General features: G+C 44.3%; 1 protein-coding gene and 1 long non-coding RNA gene across 3 annotated transcripts; one reads left to right on the plus strand and one right to left on the minus strand.

Moving 5' to 3' along the window:
- Nucleotides 1-1763: 1763 nt before the first annotated feature.
- Nucleotides 1764-3159, minus strand: LOC307212245. The gene is made up of 2 exons (XR_013836881.1): nucleotides 2957-3159; nucleotides 1764-2367 (listed from the first exon to the last, which is right to left on the minus strand). It is a non-coding gene; the product is annotated as an uncharacterized lncRNA (long non-coding RNA).
- A 102-nt stretch (nucleotides 3160-3261) lies between these two features.
- Nucleotides 3262-10211, plus strand: H3-3A (H3.3 histone A). 2 transcript variants are annotated; one of them, XM_079969381.1, is made up of 5 exons: nucleotides 3266-3403; nucleotides 4078-4217; nucleotides 4972-5126; nucleotides 6069-6222; nucleotides 9557-10211. In XM_079969381.1, exons 3-5 carry the CDS (start codon nucleotides 4999-5001, stop codon nucleotides 9683-9685), a joined length of 411 nt encoding a protein of 136 aa, XP_079825507.1. In that variant the 5' UTR covers nucleotides 3266-3403; nucleotides 4078-4217; nucleotides 4972-4998; the 3' UTR covers nucleotides 9686-10211. The 2 variants fall into 2 exon arrangements, with proteins under 2 accessions (XP_079825506.1, XP_079825507.1); XM_079969380.1 differs by lacking the exon at nucleotides 4078-4217 and having other exon boundaries at nucleotides 3262-3403.
- Nucleotides 10212-22729: the final 12518 nt, after the last annotated feature.

Genomic DNA, 22729 nt, shown 5'->3' on the forward strand with positions numbered 1-22729 from the left:
TAAAATCAGTTTACAAACAACCTTACTAAAGTTTGCAGCAACATATACAAAACAGTGGCAGCAAAAAACCCACATCTAAACAAAACTGTAATAACAATATTTCTGAAGCAAGGGAGGTAAGGGACTAAATAAACTTAATGAGGGCTCAGTTGGTTGAGCATGAGACATCTCTGGGTTGTGGGTTGGGCAAAAGATTCATGCATTGCAAAGGGCTGGACTAGATGAACCTTTTGGTCCCTTCCAACTCTACAATTCTCTGAGTCTATGAGTTCCAGAAGTAAGATGCCACCACAGAGAAGGTCCGATCCTTATCATGTATACCTCAGATGGTGGAGGGATGCAAAGCAGAGCCTCCTTAAAAGATCTTAAGCAGTCATGCAGGAGCAGGTGGTCCTTCAAATAAAACTGGCCCATGCAAGCTGGCAGGATCTTGGAAGTGGTGGATCATCTGCCACTTCACTCGCACGCTCACAATCCTCCACTGGTTTGGTGCTAGTATAGAAGCAGACCTGACTTCAGGAAAAGTGGAAACTTCCCTAAACAGGGCTGCCTTCAGATGTCTTTTAAAAGTAAGATACCGGTAGTTGTTTATTACCTTGACATCTGATGGGAGGGCGTTCCACAGGGCGGGTGCCACTACCAACAAGGCCCTCTGCCTGGTTCCCCATAACTTCACCACCAGAAGGCCCTTGGAGCTGGACCTCAGTGTCCAGGCTTAATGATGGGGGTGGAGATGCTCCCTCAGGTATACTGGGCCGAGGCCGTTTAGGGCTTTAAAGGTCAGCTCGGAAACATACTGGGAGCCAATGTAGGTCTTTCAAGACTGGTGTTATGTGGTCTTGGCGGCTGCTCCCAGTCACCAATAAATGCCATCCCTTGACCAATCTGACATTAACAACTATCAGAACTATGGAATGAGATAATCTCAGGTGCACTGAACCATATCATTTACACAACATGCATCTTCAATAGCCTCAGAAAGCTATTGGGGCCTACAACATGCTGCTTTTATTGGTGAAGGGTGCTCTTGCTGAAAACCCTGCTCCATTATATTCTGAGGCACCTAAACATTCATGAAAAGCCATCTCATGGAAGACTCACACCAATTTTCTAGTGATGTCAGGAAGGTATAAAAGGAGAAAATCATAGCCTTTTACTATGATAAAGTCAGGGCCCCTTCAAATATCCTTTTTATTGCACATTCAAGATGATATGTGCTCCTGATGGGATTTGAAAAGTTTTGGGATGGAACTATTGCTTCATTTCCAATCAGTGCATGTCCCATAGCTTCCTAATGAATTCATGCAACTTTTAATACCACAAATGTTCAGGATGGGATGGTGGTTTGTCCTGCTTCAGTTGTGCTGTAGTGCAAAACAGCCCTTCCACACAGCAATAATGTGGTTACATTAGGAAAGCATTGCAGAACTAATAAAGTGGAATGATGTGTTGATGGTCCGGTATAAATCAACCACTTATGCCCTATTACTGAGTCAATGACAAGTTGCAGAGCATGCCCACACACAAAAACACTAGTCTGGAGGGGCACTTAGTGAAAAGTGTTCCGGACCATCTGGAGTTTTCATCCTATGACTACAGCTTCTGAGCTGAGAGGCACCTGTTGCATAGAAGAATGTGTATGAGAGATTAGAAGGGGAGGATTGGGGGACCACAGACAAGGGTCACCCGAACCTAAGGCCAGCCTTGGCTCGAGATTTCACAAATCTTAACAGCAATATATAGTGTCTGTCAGAAAACAGAAATTGTAGAATGAAGTTTTTATTCCTTTAAGCTAGCTCTTATTCTTTAAATCTGGGCATTACAAATCTCTCTGTGTGTGTATGGTCCAGATGTTCTAGTACAGTCAAACCTTGATTTTTGAAAGTCTCAGCTGCTGAACGTTTCGTAAACCGAACACCAAAAACCCAGAAGTGAATGCTTCCGTTTTTGAATGCACCTTGGAAGGTGAACGGCTTCTGTGGCACATTTTTCTTTTTTCCACATTGACTTTGCAGCCAGACCTTTGATCCTTGATTCTTGAAAGTCGAACAGATTTCCGGAACGGATTACGTTCGAAAACCGATGTTCCACTGTATTGTGGTTTTTACAGATGAGCATAAAAAGAGTAAGCTGCCAGTCACTGAAGCCACCTAAGCTGGTGGAGCTGGTGGTTTAAGCTTCAATGTGAATATTCTGAGGAAGGCAAGCTGTAGAATTACTGGAGGAGCAAAATACTGAAGCTGGACTTCATGAGGGCCAGTTCACCAACTCCAAACACCTCACTTTCTGCTCACCACTTGTTGACTTGAAGCGTAATCTGCGCATTGCGTAAAAATCCACTGCAAGTGCTGCAATGATGTCAGTCCTCTGACAAAACAAATCACACTTTTAAAGGCCTTAAACTTTTTAACACCCCCACCCCCGCACCCTTTATCGTACTCCACCTCATTCACTGCACTCAGGCTCCAATCCCTCTCTCCTCACCAATGCGTTCCCCTCCACCCACGACATCGAGCAGCCTCAAACTTCATGGAAAGTCCCTTTGGTGTTGGATCTCAGTCGTTCAACGCTAGTACTCCTCGCCCCCGAGTTTGAGGCTTCATCAAGGGGTGGACGTGTGAAGCGCCTCAAGCAGAGGAGTGAAACTCCTAGGGACCGATGTACCTTCACCCCCGTAATAAAATATTTTAGGGAGTCCCCCCCCCCGCAGTTGATGGGCATTGCCATTCAAATGGTGTCCGTGTGCCACGTCTTGCGACCGATTAGGTGGGACGGGGCTTACCTGCGCCCCCTATATTTTATTCAGGTTAGCCCCCCTGGCCTCCAGAGTCTCACAGGCTTGGGCCACCACCCTAACCTGGAGGGGGGCCCCTGAGAGTTCAGTCCAGGAGCAGCGAGGGGCCCCCAAGCCATCCCCTAATGCCCGAAGCAACGCAGAGAGACCGTTGGCCCTGACCTCGCGCCGCCGGATGCTGGCGGTTAGGGGTCTCCTCCCGCTGGACCGTTGGGCGCTGACTTGGCGCCTCGTGCTCCCCTCTGGCAGGGGAAGGAAGCCAGGAGGGCCAAGGGGGGATTCCCTGCTTCGCTCCCTCGCTCGCTCGCTCTCCGTCTGCGGCGCGCGCGGCGTGTCTTTTGTGTTTGTACACACAGAGGCGGCCGCGGGAAGCCGAGAGTGGGCAGGGAGGAAGCCGCGCGGGCGTGGCCTCGCCTTCCCTCCATTGTGCGCCATTGGCTGCCCTCCTCGGCGGGGGCGGGGCCTGGGCGGGGCTAAGCGGCGGAGACGGCCCTCCCGAGTCAGCCATCTTTCAATTGTGCTCTCAGCCGCCGTCGCCCGCAGCAGCTTTAGCGCCTCCTCGCTCTTCCTCGCCTGCTCGGCAGCCGCGCTCAGCCTCAGCGGACGGGGGTAAGTCGTCAGCCTCGCTCCCTCCCGCGGCGGCGGCGCCCCCCCCTCCCGCCAGCTTAGCCAGGGACCCCTCCGGGCTGCCCCCCGAACCTCTCCGGCAAACTTCTGGGAAGAGCTGCGGTTGGGGGGCAGGCGAGTCCCCCGCGCAGCCGAGGAGACGGCTCCTTCGCGCAGGGCCCCCCAGCCCCACTTCGCGCGGCTCCTGCCCCCCTCCAGCGCCCTCCCCGCACCCCGGACCCCCACCATCCTCCTCCCCAGCCCCTCACCTGCCCCCTCGGCCCCTCGTCGCCCCGCCGCGGAGCTGGGAAGCGGCTGCAAACTGGAGCCAGTTGCCAGCCCGGGGAAACTCTCCTGCCTGCCTTCCCTGGCTCCCCACAGTTGTTGCTCAGCTTCACCATCTTGTCTCTTTTCTCTGGTCACCGACCATATTTTTTTCTCTCCTATTGCATAAAAACAATAAAAAGGGGAGAAATGTGCCCAGGAAACGGTCCAAACCCAGCGCGATTTGGGGGGATTCTCGGTCCAAACTTTTCCTCTCCCCGGTAGCCCGTCGGACCCCACATAGTTTGGAGCTGCTGGGGGATTTTTTTTTTCCGGGGGGTTGTTATTGTGTTGCTATTTTATTTTTTTATTTTTTCCCCCTCCCCGTCTCTCTCTTTCTCTCCCTGCAATAGGGAGTCTAAGGCTGCATTTCGTGATTGTTTCCATTTTGTTGGGGATGAGTTTGCCAGCGAGAGGCGCTTGGGAGCGAGGCAGCCTCAGCACTGGCAATTGGGCAGGCGGGAGCAGCACCGAAAAACCTGACCCCCCAAAAGTTCGTTGCTTTCTTGCACTTAAAATCTGACATGATATTTCCCCCCCCCCTTCCTTTTGTGGAATAAAACCTGGCTCGTCTACGGCTTCCATTTGTTTTTCCTTCGCGCGCTCGGCAGGGCGAGGGGAACGGTGGCTGCTTTGCAGGAGAACACTTTAAGGCTTGGGAGTCCCCGTTTTCTTTTCTGTTTTTAAACCGATTTTTGTTTTGTTTTTTTGCTCAATGCAAGCCATAAATCAGCTGCACGTCCCCCGGCGTTTTCGGCAATTATTGGCACTTTTTCTGAGCCCACGGGAGGGGGTTAGGAACCGCTTGTGTTGTGTTGGAATCGCCCCTCTCTCATCTTTTTGACTGCTGCTGCATCGCTCCAGTTTTTTGCCCTGGGCAAGGGCTGCATTTTAGCAGGCTACTACAACCCTAGGCATTTATTTTACTGTTAAATAAATTAGATCCCCCCCCTCCCTGACCATTTTACCATCCAATCCAGCACTTGCAAGGGAAAGGATTTCTTTATGTGGCAAGCTCGCAGGCGGGGAAGTCTGCTGCTTGGCTTGCTACCGGAGATGTGGATCCGCAGCTTTTTAATCGCTTAAGGTTTTGGAGGTCCTTAACATCCGATGCATTGTTGTTGTCTCTGTAAAGGCAGTTTTAAAAACAAATAAATCTGCATTTTCGGAAACCCTTCCCCCCCCCCCTCCTCTGGTGACTGCTGTGTGGCGGTATAGTGATCGCGTGGGTGATTTCTTACCGATAGGTGTAAGGAAGAGAAGTTCGCGGGAACATGGCTCGTACCAAGCAAACTGCCCGTAAATCCACCGGTGGGAAGGCGCCCAGGAAGCAACTGGCGACAAAAGCCGCTCGCAAGAGCGCGCCCTCTACTGGTGGGGTCAAGAAACCTCATCGCTACAGGTATAGAAATGACCGCGAACAAAAGTATTGTGATGTCATAGTCCCCAAACAACGCGGAAATGTTTATCGGAACGCAACTTTTTGCTTTGGGGATTTTTATTTTTTAAATCTTTCACATTGAATCGGATTATACTGGCAAGGTCTCCGTTGTTTCTTCTCTTGACGAAAAAGAAAAATTGCAACATAAAAATATTTTATATTGAACATTTCCTCCGAAAAAAGCTGTAAGATCGCCTTTGATAGTAATATATCAATTGTATTGATTAAATGGATTTTAAAAATAAAATCTGAAAATCACAATATTAAGTTTAAAAAAACAAATCTGGTTCTGTCGTGTTTAGGATGTAGTAATAGGGCTTGCTGATTAATGAAGGTGTTGGAAGAAGCCTGCTTTATTTAAAACTTGCCGAGCCTGATAATTTTTCATTTATTTAAATTAGTTTAGCTCCTCAGCTGTTACTGTAAAACTGATATAATTTGTTCATTGTACCACTAGAGGGCAGTAGCTGCCTCCAGATAAGCAGGTAAATAGCAGGCTTTACACTTTTAAATGTTGTTTTTAAGACTGTGTATACACAAATGGATAAATTGTAATTACTGATATTCTTCTAGTAGCCATTTTTCTCATCAGTTTCTTAATATTTACATTGCATAAAGAGGACCTAAAGAAAAATGAGTACTGAGAAGAGACTCTTTAATGGTTTCTAGCATTCTGTTTTGGACTGTTCTTTTTAGCTGAAACCTATTTGACTTATTTTAGCATGTCACTACTTCATTTTGTAGAAGTTGGTCTTGCACAAAACGTTCTTGTATGCTCATGTCTCTTGAATGGAACAGTTATTCAAACTTTCATTTCTCTCTGGAATTTTGTATGCTCTGTTTTTTGGAGATGAAGACAAAAAGCTTATTTGTCTTGTTTCTTCTTTGTTTGATCATTTAAAGGCCAGGTACTGTGGCTCTTCGTGAAATCAGGCGTTATCAGAAGTCAACCGAACTTCTGATCCGCAAACTTCCTTTTCAGCGCCTGGTGCGTGAAATTGCTCAGGACTTCAAAACAGATCTGCGTTTCCAAAGCGCAGCCATTGGTGCTTTGCAGGTAAAAATCATATTGTATCTTACTAGCTGCCCTTAACCTCCCAAATGGCAAGATGCCCCTTAATAGAACTGATAATGCATGTCTGAACAATATAATTTCAGGTGAGTACTTATCAGTGTTTTCCACCCCATAACCTTATATATGAACTTAGTTTTCAATTAGCCATTTTGTGTCCCGAATTGTTTGTTTCTAAGTTACAATTATCTAGCTTTTAAAAAGACATGGGGAAAGGTGCTTAGAGGTAACTCTTTCTACCAAAGTAATTCAGCTGACTTTTAAAAATATATACCCGAGACTTAATTTACAACTGTCTCAAACAGGACCCATGTGGGTATAGCTTTACCATCACAAATGACATGAAAAGCCCTTTCTAGAGTGCAGCCATTAACAGCACTGTGCCGTTAGTACGTGAGGGAGTATGTGATTGGTTACTTCCATATGCTCATCTTATTGGTTGAGCTGTTTCTATGGTTAGTCAAAACTTCACGCAATTGGTGGGTTTCACAAGTAAGCATCCATGTGTTTGTAGGTGCGCAGATAACTACCAGCATTTGGGAGAACTAAAGTAATTCACCTCCTTGAGGAAGATCTTAAAACTTGAAATGTTGGAACATAAGGATTTCAAAAATAGATCTCCTAAAGGAATTGCAAATGAATCCATTATTTCTTTCCTCCACCCTTCAAGATTCATTTTTTGATTTTTACTCTGCACAAAGGTTGACCAAACCATTTCTGAGATTTGTCAGGAATATGATCTACATTACACTGCATCAGAATACTTAGCAGCTTCTGCCTTTGTCAAACCTTCAAGTAACTTCCACACACCTTTCCTCTTTCCACACATCATTAGGAAGAGCAAGGGGTACCTGTTAGGATGTGGTTGGGATACACCTGGCATGTGAGATGTACTTTTTGAGCCCTTCTATAAGATAAACCATTGAAGACAGAATGCTGCACTGGAAAGACCTTGGTCTGATCCGGCAAGACAATCTGTATTTTCTACAACAAAACACAAAGCTTGCATTAGTGTGTTAGATGTGATGATTTCCAAATATGGAGATGGAACTCGTGCTGTTTTCAAGTTCTCTTTCTTGGTTTATTTCCACAAATTGCTGATGTGTAAGTAGCTCTATGTGAAGAGCTTGACACTGCCAATTCTAGGCAGATCCAGTATATTTTCCAAAAGCAGAAAGGCACATTATCCCTTTCCATGCAACACTTATGTGCACAAGAGTGATGTAAGCATGGCTAGGTTGTGGTGAGGACAATGACTTAACAAGGGAGAAGCAGCCCTTAGTTTGTAAGCGCTTAGTTTGTAAGCGCTGCACTCGGGGCATTTAATACTTTACAGACCTATTTGACATTCTCAGAAGCAGTTCCCAGACAGAACTGATTTGTCAGTCATGGGACTCACATAAACCCAAATGTTTTGCAGCATGCTTTGCCTGCTCTGTATGATGTAACACTGTTACCTCCTGCTCTAAAGGGACAGAGGTACAAGAAAGAAGTCCATTAGCCATCCTAAGAATGTTGGCATATCACAATGAAGATTTGTGTGTGAAACATGTACAGTTCTACACAACATATGCATAATTCAAGCTAAAACAGGTGTCTGAAAAATTCAGCACAGTCTAGACTCTAGATGAAGCCTGCCTTATTTGTGGCCCATCAACTCTTAACACAACCCACCTTCATGCTGGTGCATGACACCCACTGTGTTTGCAGTCCCAGACTGATTACCAAAGAATAGGAATTTTATTGACTATCATATGGGGTTAACAGGCTGCACTTGTCTTGTGTACAGTCCTCCAGCCAGGGTGTTATGAGGTTTCTGGCTATCCATTGCCAGATTATGATTTTTAAAGCAAGACTGAATGGTTGAGAAATCAAGAATGCAACATGGACATCAAAGAAGTTGCATTATTGTTGGTAAAAAGTAGCAGTGGTGCTGCTGCTTCATAAAACCCACAATACACCTATGTTCCTTGGCTAGATCCTTGTCCAATCCTGACCTTATTTTAATCCCAGGATGAGCAGGCATTAGGCTTTAATTTTTATACCACAACCCTGAGACCTACCAGCCATAGCCAGGTGCATATAGTGGCTTAGGAGGGATAACATAGTGAGAATTAAGGACAGCGTACCTGAGCCTGGTCCATATTAAAGATCCACATCTATCTACCTTTCTTTCAGTAGCCAAAATTAGGGTGGAGTGGGAAATACCTATTAATTGTTGGTTTTGCTATATAGTTGGGAGCCAAAAAACTTGACCATCATACTGTAAATCCCCCAGAGATGTATCAGTAGATCCTGATCTCCCTCCTGCCTTTCCTGTAAAGATGGATTCTGAAGTTTTATACAGTGCTTGTGCAAGCAGAAAACAGCTTGCACAAACAGCCTTTCCTCTTGCCTTCATCTGCAGAAGGTTTTTCCCCTTTAATTTGGGGGGTGGGGAGCATCTCCTGAACAGTGGGGCTTTCAGTCATGGCTGCTGTGGGAACATGCCCCAAATCAGGCAGAAAGGGCTTGCATCCCACTGAAGGAAGAGTCGCTCTGCCTGATTTTGGATGATTCTCCACCCATTTCACTTCAGTCCTTACAACATGGCCCCCATTATTCAGGAGGGCCCCCAACCCTCTGAAGAGGGTTTTTGGAAGATACAAGTAGGAGGACGGGAATATCTGTTGTGTAAAGAGCATTATGCTCATGTAACTACTCAAAACAATCCTTTAATTGTTGTTACCCTGTGGAAGAGTTAACTTGCTACAAACCACCTTAGTGGTGGATCAGGATCCAGAAGGGGCTTTTGTTTTGCAAGCCACAAGAATGTTTTGGAGAAGATAATACATAAGTTAATTATGATGGTTAATGCCCAGTCCAGGTGTGGAATCAATCAGAGACAGGATTTTATAGTTGGGTGTATCAGAACTCTAGGGCTACAATACCTTGTTTTCTGTTTACCAACATTTGTATACCACTTGATTTTAACACAACCTCTAAATGATTTACAAGGAATATCACGTAATTAAAACATGGAACACACATCTAAAATCAGCAGTAAACTAAAAAGAGATTAAAGCATGCCAAGATCTATGTGTGGATAGACTTTTAGGCAGGTGCCAAAAAGGATACCTCAAAGGTATCTGATGTCAGACGTCAGTAGGCAGAAAGCACCAAATTGTAGGTGCTATCGCACCAAAAGATGTATTTTCCCCTCCCAATTGCATAAGACAATTTAGAAGAGAGACATAGCGAAAGTGTGCCAAAGTTTGTAATTACTTGAGAGTCTGTGCACTTTGCTTAAAACATTCAACTTATTTTCTTCTCTCAACAGGAGGCAAGTGAGGCCTACCTGGTTGGCCTGTTTGAAGACACCAACCTGTGTGCTATTCACGCCAAACGTGTCACAATCATGCCAAAAGATATCCAGCTAGCACGCCGCATACGTGGAGAGCGTGCTTAAAGTATTCTAAGATGGATTTGTCATTCTCAAAACAAAATAAATCTCTTCTTCCTGTTATTGGTAGTAATGAACGTTAGATATTTTTTTCCATGGGGTTAAAAGGTACCTAAGTATATGGTTGCAAAAATGAAAAAAAAAAAAATAGAGGACAGAATCGGGTATTGGCAAGCTCTTTTTCATTTTCATTTGTGTGTGGATTTTTAATATAAACGTGGGGACATATAATGCATTATTGCTATCAAAAACCATTTCAGTGAACATATTTCAGCAGTTCAACTTTATAACAATTATAAATATGCCAGTCAAACTTTTCTGGACAATGCCAGCATTTGGATTTTTTTAAAAAATAGGTAAATTTCTTATTGATGGCAACTATATGGTGTCTGTAACATTTTTATCATACAGTAGATTCCATCCATTCGCTATACTTTTCTAACTAAGTTGTCCTACATGCAAGTACATGTTTTTAATGTTGTCTGTCTTCTGTGCTGTTCCTGTAAGTTTGCTATTAAAATACATGAAATAACATTTGTTTTTTTGCCTTTAATTTTTAACCCTGCCACATTGACTGCTAGTTTCTGTAAGTCAGCACCAATAGAAGTTCAAGAAACATGTATCTCTTACACTGCTTCCGAACTAAATGTAGGAAAGTGAGTATTTCTGACTCGTATTGAGAATTGGAGCCATATCAAAATTTATATGTGGTGGGGAAACACACATGGATGTAGTTACCAGTTCACACATGTGCACATCCACTTCAATAATGGCAGTAGCACTTTCAATGAACAAAGCTTCCCTTCCAGCCAATTCATGTGAATTGATCTTTTGGATCCCTCTTCCAGTTTACAAGTATAAAAGTAGCACACTTACGGTACTACATGAATTGGTCACCACCAGAAGGAATGAGTGTCTCGCATCTCCTAGGTGATGTGAGCTTATGCTGTGGAAATTAGGAATCTGTGGTCATGACTCTCTGGTTTGAAATTACTATTTTTCTATTTTCACTTTAATCCTATGGGGGGAGGGAGCGAATCTGCTTCCTGCACAGACTGAAAAAGTCCCTAAATGTAGCTGTGTGTGAATCTTGACTACTGAGTCGGAGCTTCCATTTTGAGTGTTCTCAAACCCTTGCCTGCCTTCTTGCTGTTTCCAGCCATTTTCCAGAGCATATTCAGTGGTACCTCAGGTTAAGAACTTATTTCGTGCTGGAGGTCCATTCTTAACCTGAAACCGTTCTTAACCTGAGGTACCACTTTAGCTAATGGGGCCTGCCGCACTGCCGCCACGTGATTTCTCATCCTGAAGTAAAGTTCTTAACCTGAGGTACTATTTCTGGGTTAGCGGAGTCTGTAACCTGAAGCGTCTGTAACCTGAGGTACCACTGTACTCTAGCTAGTTGGGTCAGTTTCTCAGATTCAGCTGATGTTCCGTTTTCTTCTGTGATTCTTCCTTGTAATCATGCTGCAAACTTGCACAAATCAAATTGCATTTCTGTCCTACAGAAACTAATATACAGTTGTACCTTGGAAGTCGAACGGAATCCATTCTGGAAGTCTGTTCGACTACCAAAATGTTCGGAAACCAAAGCGCTGCTTCTGACTAGCTGCAGGAAGCAAACAAACAGGCACTTCCGGGTTTGCGGCGTCAGGGAGCCAAAATGTTCGAGAACTAAGCTGTTTGAAAACCAAGGTACGACTGTATACTCTTCCCTTGCCCCCAACACGGTTACACTGGGTCCCCCCAGCAAATGGTTATCTGCTTCTGTATGCCTCATATATGGAGTGGGGGAAATACATTTTTCACTTTTTAAATTCCTAAATCTAATCTCACACATAGTTAGGAATATTGAAAGAATTAAAACAATTCATATTCGAGGAAGGTTTTGCTTGACTTTTATAATACAAATTCATTTTGACTCTATTTTCAACAGTCAATCAAGTCACAATGGATAGAAAAATAAACCTTGAAAGAGTAGCGCACCAGAAAAGACTGGTTTTGAAGCAAGTGGGTTATTAGATTTAAGATGTTTTTTTAATGCTACCATAATGGGTGAAGGAACATTCACAATAATGTTTGTTAAATAATTAAATGGCTTTCTTTTAAAAGGAAAGAAGAAGTTCAATGTAATTTTATCTCAAAAAAGCAGAAAACTTGGTTGTTGGTACCGCCAATCAATAGAAGGGCAGTTATATTGGAACTTGAACTGTGTTGGTTTGTGGAAGGAAACAGTAATACAAAGAACAGAAAGTACTTGGCCAGCACGCAGCAGAGTATTAATTTGTGCATTACATAGCATGGGAGTCAATTCACTTTGTAATTGTTGGCATCCCTCTGTCTTGAAAGATAATGGAGTGAACCCCCAGGGGTGAAGTCAAACAACTGTGTTAACAGCACCTTAACCCCCCCCCACACCTTTGTTTTGGGCCAGAGGTGAGGATCCTATGGCCCTTTAGATGACATCAGCTCAGGGCTAATGATGAAGGATGTTGGCATTTGTAGTCCTCTAATGTTTAAAAGGTTGCAAGTTACCCATTCCTGGTTAAGGACATGAAGTTCAGACAGTTTAAATCAGCAGCCATACAAAATTCAGCATGTTCTGTCAGTGTGGAAGCTATAGCTCTGACCCAAAGTAATCCAAATCTCATAAACTATTTGATTCAGAAAATATGAATTGCATTGATTTTAGTTGGTATGTGTGTATGAGAGAGAGATGTTTTAATATGTAAAGGTAAAGGACCCCTGGACAGTTAAGTCCAGTCAAAGGCGACTATGGGGTTACAGCGCTCGTCTCGCTTTCAGGCTGAGGGAGCTGGCATTTGTCCACAGACAGTTTTCTGAGTCATGTGGCCAGCATGACTAAACCGCTTCTGGAACAATGGGACAGAAACCAGTGCACATGAAAACGCCGTTTACCTATTTATCCTCTTGCACTGACGTGCTTTCGAACTGCTAGCTTGGCAGGAGCTGGGACAGAGCAAGGGTAGCTCACTCCGTCACGGGGATTCGAACCGCTAGCCACCTGATCAGCAAGCCCAAGAGGCTCAGTAGTTTAGACCACAGTGCCACCCGCGTCCCTTTTTTAATATGTCCACTTGTCTGTCAGGTGCCACTGAATAACGGGGCATCTTCAACTAAATAGTTGGTCTAGAAGTAGCCAGTGTTGATAACACACTTGGAGCCCACACCCTTTAATCAGCTCAAGGGTGGGGGGAACTCATAAAATATTTGGGGGGGGGGGGAAGAAGGTTCAATAGTATAAGGATAACCCTTTCATTGACAGAATCTTAGAGCTGTGTTGATTACAACCCATCATTAGTAATATGGACTTACCTATCAGGGTGTGAGGGAACAGAGATGACTGACAGAGGGCAAACAGCCTAGCCTTGGGTAATTCTGAGGTTTCTTCTGGCTTTAGTAGGTTTGTGATTATGCTGTGAGAAATTACTAACTGCAGATTTGCAAGATGAGTTGCACACATGCACTGAAGGTATGAGACACGGCAGGGAATGGAAGAGAAATGGGGATGTGCGCCAACTAGAACAAGAAAGGGGCAACTCCCTATGCAGGGAAATGGGTGAAATCTATCTGTGTGTGACAGTGATGTGAGTGGCTTCCAGATAATTTCACCAGATAGCAGCTGTCTAATGAGATGGGCATTAAATGGAATGTCAGGGAGGAGAGCAAGCTCTTGGAATAGGTTAAATTCTCCTCTGCAAAAAATGCAATATCCACTGGTATCCAGGCGATTGCCAGATGGTATCTGAGCATCTGCAGGGGATAGTGATTACTCTACATAGCAAGAGGAGAAAAGGGAGGGTGAGGGGCAGGAAAGTAGGGTGAAAACACAACAAAACGATATTTCAGAAGGGCTTCTGTGCCACCCTGGGATGCTTCTCTTTTTATTTTGGGAATTTCCATCCCACCCCTTTAAAAAAAAAAAAGTCCTTCAGGTGAGGAAAAAGTAACAGACCAAACATACATCATCATAAAAGCATAATAATAAAGCAATTGTAAAACAGCTATTTTAAAAGCAGGTGAAACCATTTTAGACGGCTGAGGAGATTTCCCCCCCCCCCCTAAGCTTTAATGTAATGCTGAAAGGAGAACAGTGCTGACACTAGCCAAGTCTCCTTGGGGAGGGAATTCCAAAGGTGGAGGCCACCACTGGGAAACTTGCTCTTTTAGGCACCGCCTGCCTTGCCTAAATCCAGAAAGCCTTGATAGATAATTTTATTCCAGGGGCAGGTTAGTGTGGCAGCAGGCCTTTATTCTTTCACGTGCTCAAATCCAATGCCATATACGTCTTTAAATGTGAGACCAGCATTTTGACTTCTATTCTGAATCAGAGCACAAAGTAATGAAGCTCTCCAAGTAAGGATGTTGCCAGTGCAACTTTTAGTAAAAATATATAACAAATAGGTCAGATTCATGTGCTTTTTCATACAGCAGCAAGGTGAGGGGGAGTGACCTAGCTAAGCCTGGCAGAACATCTTACTCTATGATCTTAACCCCTTTATGAATTAATTAGAGTTGAGCACGCTGGTTATAGGAGACTCAAAATCCCATAATGTGCATCTGATTTAGGCCGCTGTTTGCCAGCATACCAGATATGTGCACATGTGATTGCTTCCACATAGTCTAGGAATCTTCTTAGTTTAACAGAGGGTCATGGGGGGGGGGGTAAAAAGAAAAAAAACAAGGGACACTCTAGAGTATGACTAACAATCTTACCCTGTTTATTTGTTTGTTTGTTTGTTTGTTTGTTTGTTGTTGATTAATAGCTACATGGTCATTTAAAGCCAGGATGATCACAGACATTTTTTAAAAAACCAAAACCCTGTTTTTACACCAATGATCACTACCTAAATGTCCCCACCACACCCACTATTCTCATTCCCTTTATTTTGATATTCAGAGTCCCATTGCTTATTTATCCAAAATGGCACCATCCACACACTGGATGGCAGTATCATAAGACGTGGGGAGCGCCAGGGTTTTCAGATGTACAAAAATATTTGGAAGAAAAACTCAAGTGTGTGGGTAGGCAGGAGGAGAGAGACGGGGAGAGAATCAAAGCAGCCCAGTGAGGATTGAGCATGCTCAGCGGCCGCAGACTCACAGGGGGGTGGGGGTGGAATCAAAAATTTGGCACATGGAAAATGGAACAAAGTGGCTGGAATATTGGAGATCCCAGCATTCCACATTGCAACCATTTGTTGCCAGTCCCACTTACATCTTGTTGTAGACTCTTTTCTACCTGCAATATAACATATTAATTTACCCTATAGTCATCCTTCCTGTACTGGATTCTGAAGCAGGTGTTCCTGACTGGCACAGTTGTTTTTATTTCACCTACACAGGCACGGTTTAATAGAATGTCTTGATATAACCACAAGCCTGAAACTGAAACACATTCTGCATCTGGGTAGGTAGTTATAGCAGAAATGATGGAAGGGAAGTGACTGCATATTTTCACACAAGAAAAAATATTGCAAAAATGGGATCTCCAAAATATCCCACAAGACAAAATGGGAATAATGATTTATGAGGGAAAGAGACCAGAAAATGGGGGGGGGGGGGGGTGTTTGCTATTCCTTGTACATCAGTATTTATTTAAAACATTTCCCCTCTTCTAAAAGGATTCTAGATACATAGGAACAGTGGGGGTGATGTATAGATTATTAAGTACTGGGGGCGGGGGGGGGGCGGGGCGGAGCTGATAGCATATTCATATTGCCGAGCCATGCAGAGTTCAGCACCTTGTGAAACAGTCACGACTGACTCTTCCAGAGCACAATTCAACCCAGATTTAATGTGCTGCAAACTGAGCATGCGGTGAAGGAATCCTACAGCCACAAGCTACCTGCTTAAATTCTCCCGTTTGAAGTCTGGAAGGAATGGCAGGCAGCACTAATGTGGACACTCACTGGCACATATACACCCTCCGTTATTGTTTCTACAAACCTGGGAGTGCCTTTATCTCCAGCACTGCCTTTGATCAGAATGTGGGACCAAACCGAGAGCCGGTGTAGATGCAATTAGTAAAGAGAACATGGATGGTTCTCTACTGCAAAGTGAAGTGAGCCAGCAAAGCTGATTCTGCCCACAGTTCTTAGTCACAACCCCTCTCTAAATGCATGAGTGCCTGGCAGCTGTGACCTTGTCAAACAGCTTGTGAAAGGGGTCTTCCCAGAAGAGCGCATGAGCTGGATGTGGGGGACTGAGCGGCTGTCACGTGAGGGCTGTGAGCAGTCTTGCCACCGAGCGAGGCAAGAGGTCCCATCTGGAAGCAGAACTCAGGACAGATTAGGGAGAAAAGCTGCGTGACAATCCACGTCCCCGGCTGGAGCAACTTCAAACAATTTCCATGTGCCAATTCATTTGAGACTTTTCAATCTGGTGGCTGTGTGCTGTATGTTGTAGAGGACAGTTCTCTGATTCGGGCATCTCCTCTTTCAGGGGTGGGTGACCAAATACAGCCATCTAGGCCTCTGGTCTCTTTGGACATGACACTTAGCAAGCACACAGGCCACATGCTTGCAGTCTATCCCACTATAGCGACTTAGTTTTACATTAGAATAATTAATTCTAAGTTTGCATCTAGGTGTGTGCATTATCCTGTGTGACCTTTATGCAAATCTGTGTCCTCTTTTGTGGTGATGTGTAAGAGGCCACCCTGCTATACTTATGGGGCAGGCTGAGCACACTGGAATCCCAAAGATGCCCCCCCCGCCCCCCAAGTCTCTACAGTACAGTGGTACTTTGGGTTACATACGCTTCAGGTTACATACGCTTCAGGTTACAGACTCCGCTAACCCAGAAATATTACCTTGGGTTAAGAACTTTGCTTCAGGATGAGAACAGAAATCGTGCAGCGGCGGCATAGCAGCAGCAGGAAGCCCCATTAGCTAAAGTGGTGCTTCAGGTTAAGAACAGTTTCAGGTTAAGAACGGACCTCCGGAATGAATTAAGTTCTTAACCCGAGGTACCACTGTGTTTGGTTGACTGCTGTTGCTTGAGTGTTGTCACCCTGTGATTTGCATGGCTGCCACCAGATGGCACCATAAGAGAAAAGGAGGGAGGGGGGAAGTGTAGGAAAAAGGAGTAAGGTGAAAATGCAGGGTGCATTGTGGTGCTGCAGGATCGAAGAAATTTTAGCAATTGGGAGGTGGGAGGGAGGTAGTAAATGCATGAGGTGGGGAGATCTCAGGGATTACATAGGCATCTGTGCCCAAAGGAGGATATCCAAAAATGGAGCAAGGTGGAGACAAGACTATGGGGTGAAGGGGAAAATAGGGTGTACAAAGAGGGTTGAAGAATTGGAGGGGTGGTGGCTTCAGAATGGTGGGGGGGATAAAAAAGGGGGCTTAGTAGTTGCAATGTGTGGGATGAGGAACATCCAGAAGGCTGGTCCATGTGCAGATGGTTGGTTTTATTGTATATGCAACGATTGTCGATGTTTTTGGATGATGCCATGGCCTTTGGCTAGTGCAGTTAAAGTTTATGATGATGGTGGTGGTGTACAAGTGGGGTGGCAGAAAAGAAGGGGAAGGAACAGGCACGGTAATGAGGGTGAAGGTGGAAACAGGGGTGCAAGCAGGGCTGAACAATAGAAGAAGAAGAAGAATCTCTTGGGAATGCTCTTGCTTTGGATTTCCTGCTTTGAGCAGGAAGTTGGGCTGAGTGTTCTACAACTCTATGGTTCTGTGAGTCTGATGGCCTGCTTGTCCAGGTGCCATCTTCGAATACCTGAAGGGCTGTCCCTTGGAAGATGGAGGAAGCATGTTTCTGCTGTTCCAGAGGCTAGGACCTGAACCAATGGATTCCAATTACCAGAAAGGAGATTCTGACTAAACATCAGAAATAACTTTAGGATGGTAAGAGCTGTTCATCTGTGGAACGGACTCCCTAGAAAGGAGGTGGACTCTCCTTTGCTAGAGGCTGAATGACCATCTGTCAGGGCTCATTTAGCTGTTATTTCTACAGGGGGGTGGGACCAGTTGACCCATCACAAAGAGCAAATCGGTCGAAAAAGCATCATTAATTTAATTCCAAGGAAAGAATAAATATTTGAGGGGAAGGGAGAACTATCGCCCTTCTCCCACCTCCAAGGAAACAGCAACCCATTGAGAAGTTGCAGCCAGCTGCTATTTATCTGCAAGATCTGTTTAGGAGAATAATTTAAGGCTCAGCTCTTCTGTGAAAACAGATGTTGAGGTGGCGTGAGGAAGTGCAACTCTCTGAAAATGGTCAAAATTGGATGAGGAACGGCTAACTTTCCTGATACAAAAACGATGTTTGCTGAAAAACCGATTGAACGGCAAGACATCAACATAGATGGCTGTAATGCTGGTGAGTTGCAGGCAGTGATACTGTTACATCTGGAATGTGATTGGGAAGTGGGGGATGGGATGGAAAGCTGGAGACGCATGTTTTCCAGTCTCACGCGGAATAAATCTGCCACTCAGGAGAAAAGCTTTAATCCAGAGATCTGACATTAAGGTCGCTCCCTCGCCCTGACTCTGCCCTTCCATCAATAGCACAATACTGAACATAATACACGTCCTTAGCAAAAAAGGGTTTTGCCTCTGCACCAAGCTAAAGGCCTGCAGTTCACAGCAGTGTGGCATTGACAGGGATGATTTAAAAAAAAGTTCAAAGAGGGTAGTGACAACCGCCAAGTTCACAGTGGAAGGAATCAGGCACTGCTTGCGTTAGTGTCGTAATGCTGAACTTCTACATCTTCCCTTCATTCCAGAGCAGCTCACAGACAGATCGGGGTCACGTTTGGTATTATTCCTTTCAAATATGGGCTTTCCTTGACATGGAAGCAATGCAGAGGAGGACACGAAAGGCCTGGTCAACTTTGGCCAGCCTTTGCTAGCCTGATGCCCTCCAGATTGTTCCGGACTACAACTCCCACCAGCCCCTTCCTGCACAGATATCGCAAAAAAGTTTTCAGAGAAGGGGAACCAAAATGATCCAAGGGGATGTGGCAACTGCCCTAGGAGGAATGGAGCTTTTTAGTTTGGAGAAGAGGTGAGTAAGCAGAGACTTGATAGAGTTGTGTGAGGTTGTGAACGGTGTGGTAAAGTGGATAGAGAAAAAGTTTCTCTCTCACTCTCCCTCATAATACTAAAAATACTAGAACGCTAGATATTCAAGAAAGCTGAATTTTGGAAGATTCGGGACAAAAGAAAGAAAAAAAGTAATAATTGTGGATGGGGAGAATGCTGTTGCACTCATGCGCTGCTTGTAGGCTTCCTCTAGCCTAGACCGTTTTAAAAACAGAGTGGTAGTTTAGATGGGCCTTTGGCCTGATCCAGTACAGTGGTACATCATGTTACAGACGCTTCAAGTTACAGACTCCGCTAACCCACGAATAGTACCTCAGGTTAAGAACTTTGCTTCAGGATAAGAACAGAAATCGCGCAGCAGCAGTGCGGCAGCAGCGGGAGGCCCCATTAGCTAAAGTGGTATCTCAGGTTAAGAACAGTTTCAGGTTAAGAACGGACCTCCAGAACGAATTAAGTTCTTAACTCTTCTTATGTTCTTCAATAAGACTTAAATGAAACCAAGTTTTAACAACGTACAAGTGATTGATATATTTGTAAAATATATTACTGGATAAATGTATTTTGTTCTTTGTGAATAACTCATTATGATGAGTTATAAACGAACTTGCATTTCATATTTGAGATGCTTCTCAGTTAAGGTATTTGCAACTGAACTCAAGCATTCAGATTTTGCCCACTCTATATATTCCTGTAGAATAATGCTGCTATAGTGATTAATCTTCCCAGAATAAATGAATAAGACATCTTTTCAACTGCATTGACACTGTATGGTTGCTTGCCTCTCACTACCTTGAATGCCCATTGTAGAAATTCTTCTGCTTTTCCTTAAAAAGCCTTTTGCTTCATGACTTCAAGGATTTTCATACTGAAAGTCATCTGAACTCAATAACACCAAATTCCTTCCAGTAGCACCTTAAAGACCAACTAAGTTAGTTCTAGGTATGAGCTTTCGTGTGCATGCACACTTCTTCAGATAACTTAGTTGGTCTTTAAGGTGCTACTGGAAGGAATTTTTTGTTTTGACTATGGCAGACCAACACGGCTACCTATCTGTATCAATAACACCAGTCACTGAAAGCCAAGACTTGACATTATGTGTTGTAGATCGCCACCTGCTGGCATGATGTCTACAATGCTACTAATATTGAGTTTTGCTTGGCAATAATCTATTTTTTTATTTATTTTTTGGCAGGGAAATATACAGTCAGCTTCTCATCTATGTTCAGTTTTGTGAAGCAGAATTGTATTTGAAAGTTTCTGATACATCTGCAGTGGCTTTTAGTTGGGGAGACAAGGGGATTTAGTGATTAAAACAATAGTTTTACTTTGGGTGAAAATAAATGTCTTGGAGTAGACAGCAAATATTTCATCACTAATGTAGCACAGTGTTTCCGAATCAGGGGCCATGTAGGCCTCCAGGATATTCCAAGGGGGCCACAGGTGAAAATGCATAAATAGGGGGGCACAGCATGAGGCTAGGGGGCCACAGAGAGAGGTGAAGAGGGGAAATTGCTGTAAGGTGACTGAGGGTCAGGCAGCAGGCCAATGTCAGCCCCACTCTAGCCTTTTGGACTGAATCTGTAGGTTTCCCCCTCTGTGTCAAATTTGTTGTTGTTTAGTCATTTAGCCGTGTCCAACTCTTCATGACCCCATGAACCAGAGCACGCCAGGCACTCCTGTCTTCCACTGCCTCCCGCAGTTTGGTCAGACTCATGTTTGTAGCTTCAAGAACACTGTCCAAGCATCTCGTCCTCTGTTGTCCCCTTCTCCTTGTGCCCTCCATCTTTCCCAACATCAGGGTCTTTTCCAGGGAGTCTTCTCTTCTCATGAGGTGGCCAAAGTATTGGAGCCTCAGCTTCACAATCTGTCCTTCCAGTGAGCACTCAGGGCTGATTTCCTTCAGAATGGAGAGGTTTGATCTTCTTGCAGTCCATGGGACTCTCAAGAGTCTCCTCCAGCACCATAATTCAAAAGCATCAATTCTTCAGCGATCAGCCTTCTTTATGGTCCAGCTCTCACTTCCATACATCACTACTGGGAAAACCATAGCTTTAACTATACAGACCTTTGTCAGCAAGGTGATGTCTCTGCTTTTTGAGATGCTCTGTGTCAAATAACTGGGGTCAAATAAGTGTTGTTTACTTTTTATAATACATGGAAGATGGATCTCCCTCAGGAGGTTCTGGACTCTCCTTCCTTGGAGGTTTCTAAACAGAGGTTGGGTGGACATATGTCCGTGATTCTATGTTTTATTGCTTCAACAATATTTCATTATGTTCCTATCATTTGATGTAATTGTATTTTGTATATTTACAAACACAACATTTAAGTAGCTACCTTTCTGCCAATAGGATGGGGGGCATGGGCATAGCCAGGAGTTTTGTTAGGGGGTGCAGACTTTTGTTAGGGGGGCAGAACCTCAGATTTGTATTGATTCCTGTTGATTTTGTAATTTGGGGGAGCACAGGAAGAAAACAAGGTCAGAAGGGGGCCGTGGTCGGGAAAAGGTCGGGAAACACTGACCTAGCAGAACAGTCAATCGTCATCATCATACATTTAAAGTCCCTTCATTAGGAATATTCTCTTTTTTATCATGATGGTTAGATGTCATTCTTAAAGGCACAGGCAGAGCAGTCCTATGCACCAATTATGTTGCGGGGTGGAAATAAGCTGGTGAAACAGTCACCATATCCTATACATTCTCAGCCATGGGGAGGAATACACGGTAAGTAAATACAAAATAGCAAGAAAATATACATTCTCAGCCGTGGGGAGGAATACACGGTAAGTAAATACAAAATAGCAAGAAAATATACATTCTCAGCCGTGGGGAGGAATACACAGTAAGTAAATACAAAATAGCAAGAAAATATACATTCTCAGCCGTGGGAGGAATACACGGTAAGTAAATACAAAATAGCAAGAAAATATACATTCTCAGCCGTGGGGAGGAATACACGGTAAGTAAATACAAAATAGCAAGAAAATAGTAGGCATACACCCTGCGGCATCTCTCAAAACACATTCTGCTTGTGGTACAACAGTCATTAAAAGAATGTATATATATATTTATACCCCACCCTCCCCGGCCAGAGCCAGGCTCAGGGTGGCTAACACCAATAAAATTACAATAAAAACATAATGGGGGGGGGGACGAATTTAAAATACAGATTAAAATACAATTTAAAATGCAGCCTCATTTTAAAAGTAGTCCCTAGATCAAAACCATAAGAGGAGGGAAACATAAGGGTCAGACTGAGTCCAAACGAAAGGCCAGGCGGAACAGCTCTGTCTTGCAGGCCCCGTGAAAATATGTCAAGTCTTGCAGGGCCCTAGTCTCTTGTGACAGAGCGTTCCACCAAGTCGGGGCCAGTACTGAAAAGGCCCTGGTCCTAGTTGAGACCAATCTAACCACCTTGCAATTTGGGACCCCCAAAGTGTTGTCATTTGTGGACCTTAAGGTCCTCTGCTGGGCATACCAGGAGAGGCAGTCCCATAGGTACGTGGGTCCTAGGCTGCATAGGGCTTTAAAGGTCAAACCCAGCACCTTAAACCTTAAATGTCCTTGAGGAGGCAATGTGTCTTTGGTTCCCCTGCCTTTCCTTCCTAAGTTCTCCATCCCAGCTGTCCACTATCAATTTGTAACATATGCAGTGAGTGGTGATGGTGGAGGCAGAGAGATGTACAATCTGCATAGCAGGAACGGTTTTAATAAATGGGGAACAAAGGGAAGGTACCTGTCTTTGCAGTGTCCCAAACTTGTTTATTTTGCTCATTTCTGTCTTAGCGTACAGGCTGATGGCCCCCTGGTGAAAGATTTGCATTCTGACATGATATAAACTATTGGGGCTCAGAGGTCAGGAATTGTGCCTCCCCACATACTGGAGTCGCAATGTAGTTTTGTTACTATTAATTTTATTATCTGCCAAATGTTCACAGCCTCATTTCATCATCTCAAGGAATTACG

The sequence above is a fragment of the Podarcis cretensis genome (assembly GCF_951804945.1).
Source record: "Podarcis cretensis genome assembly, chromosome: 3".
NCBI lineage: Eukaryota > Metazoa > Chordata > Lepidosauria > Squamata > Lacertidae > Podarcis > Podarcis cretensis.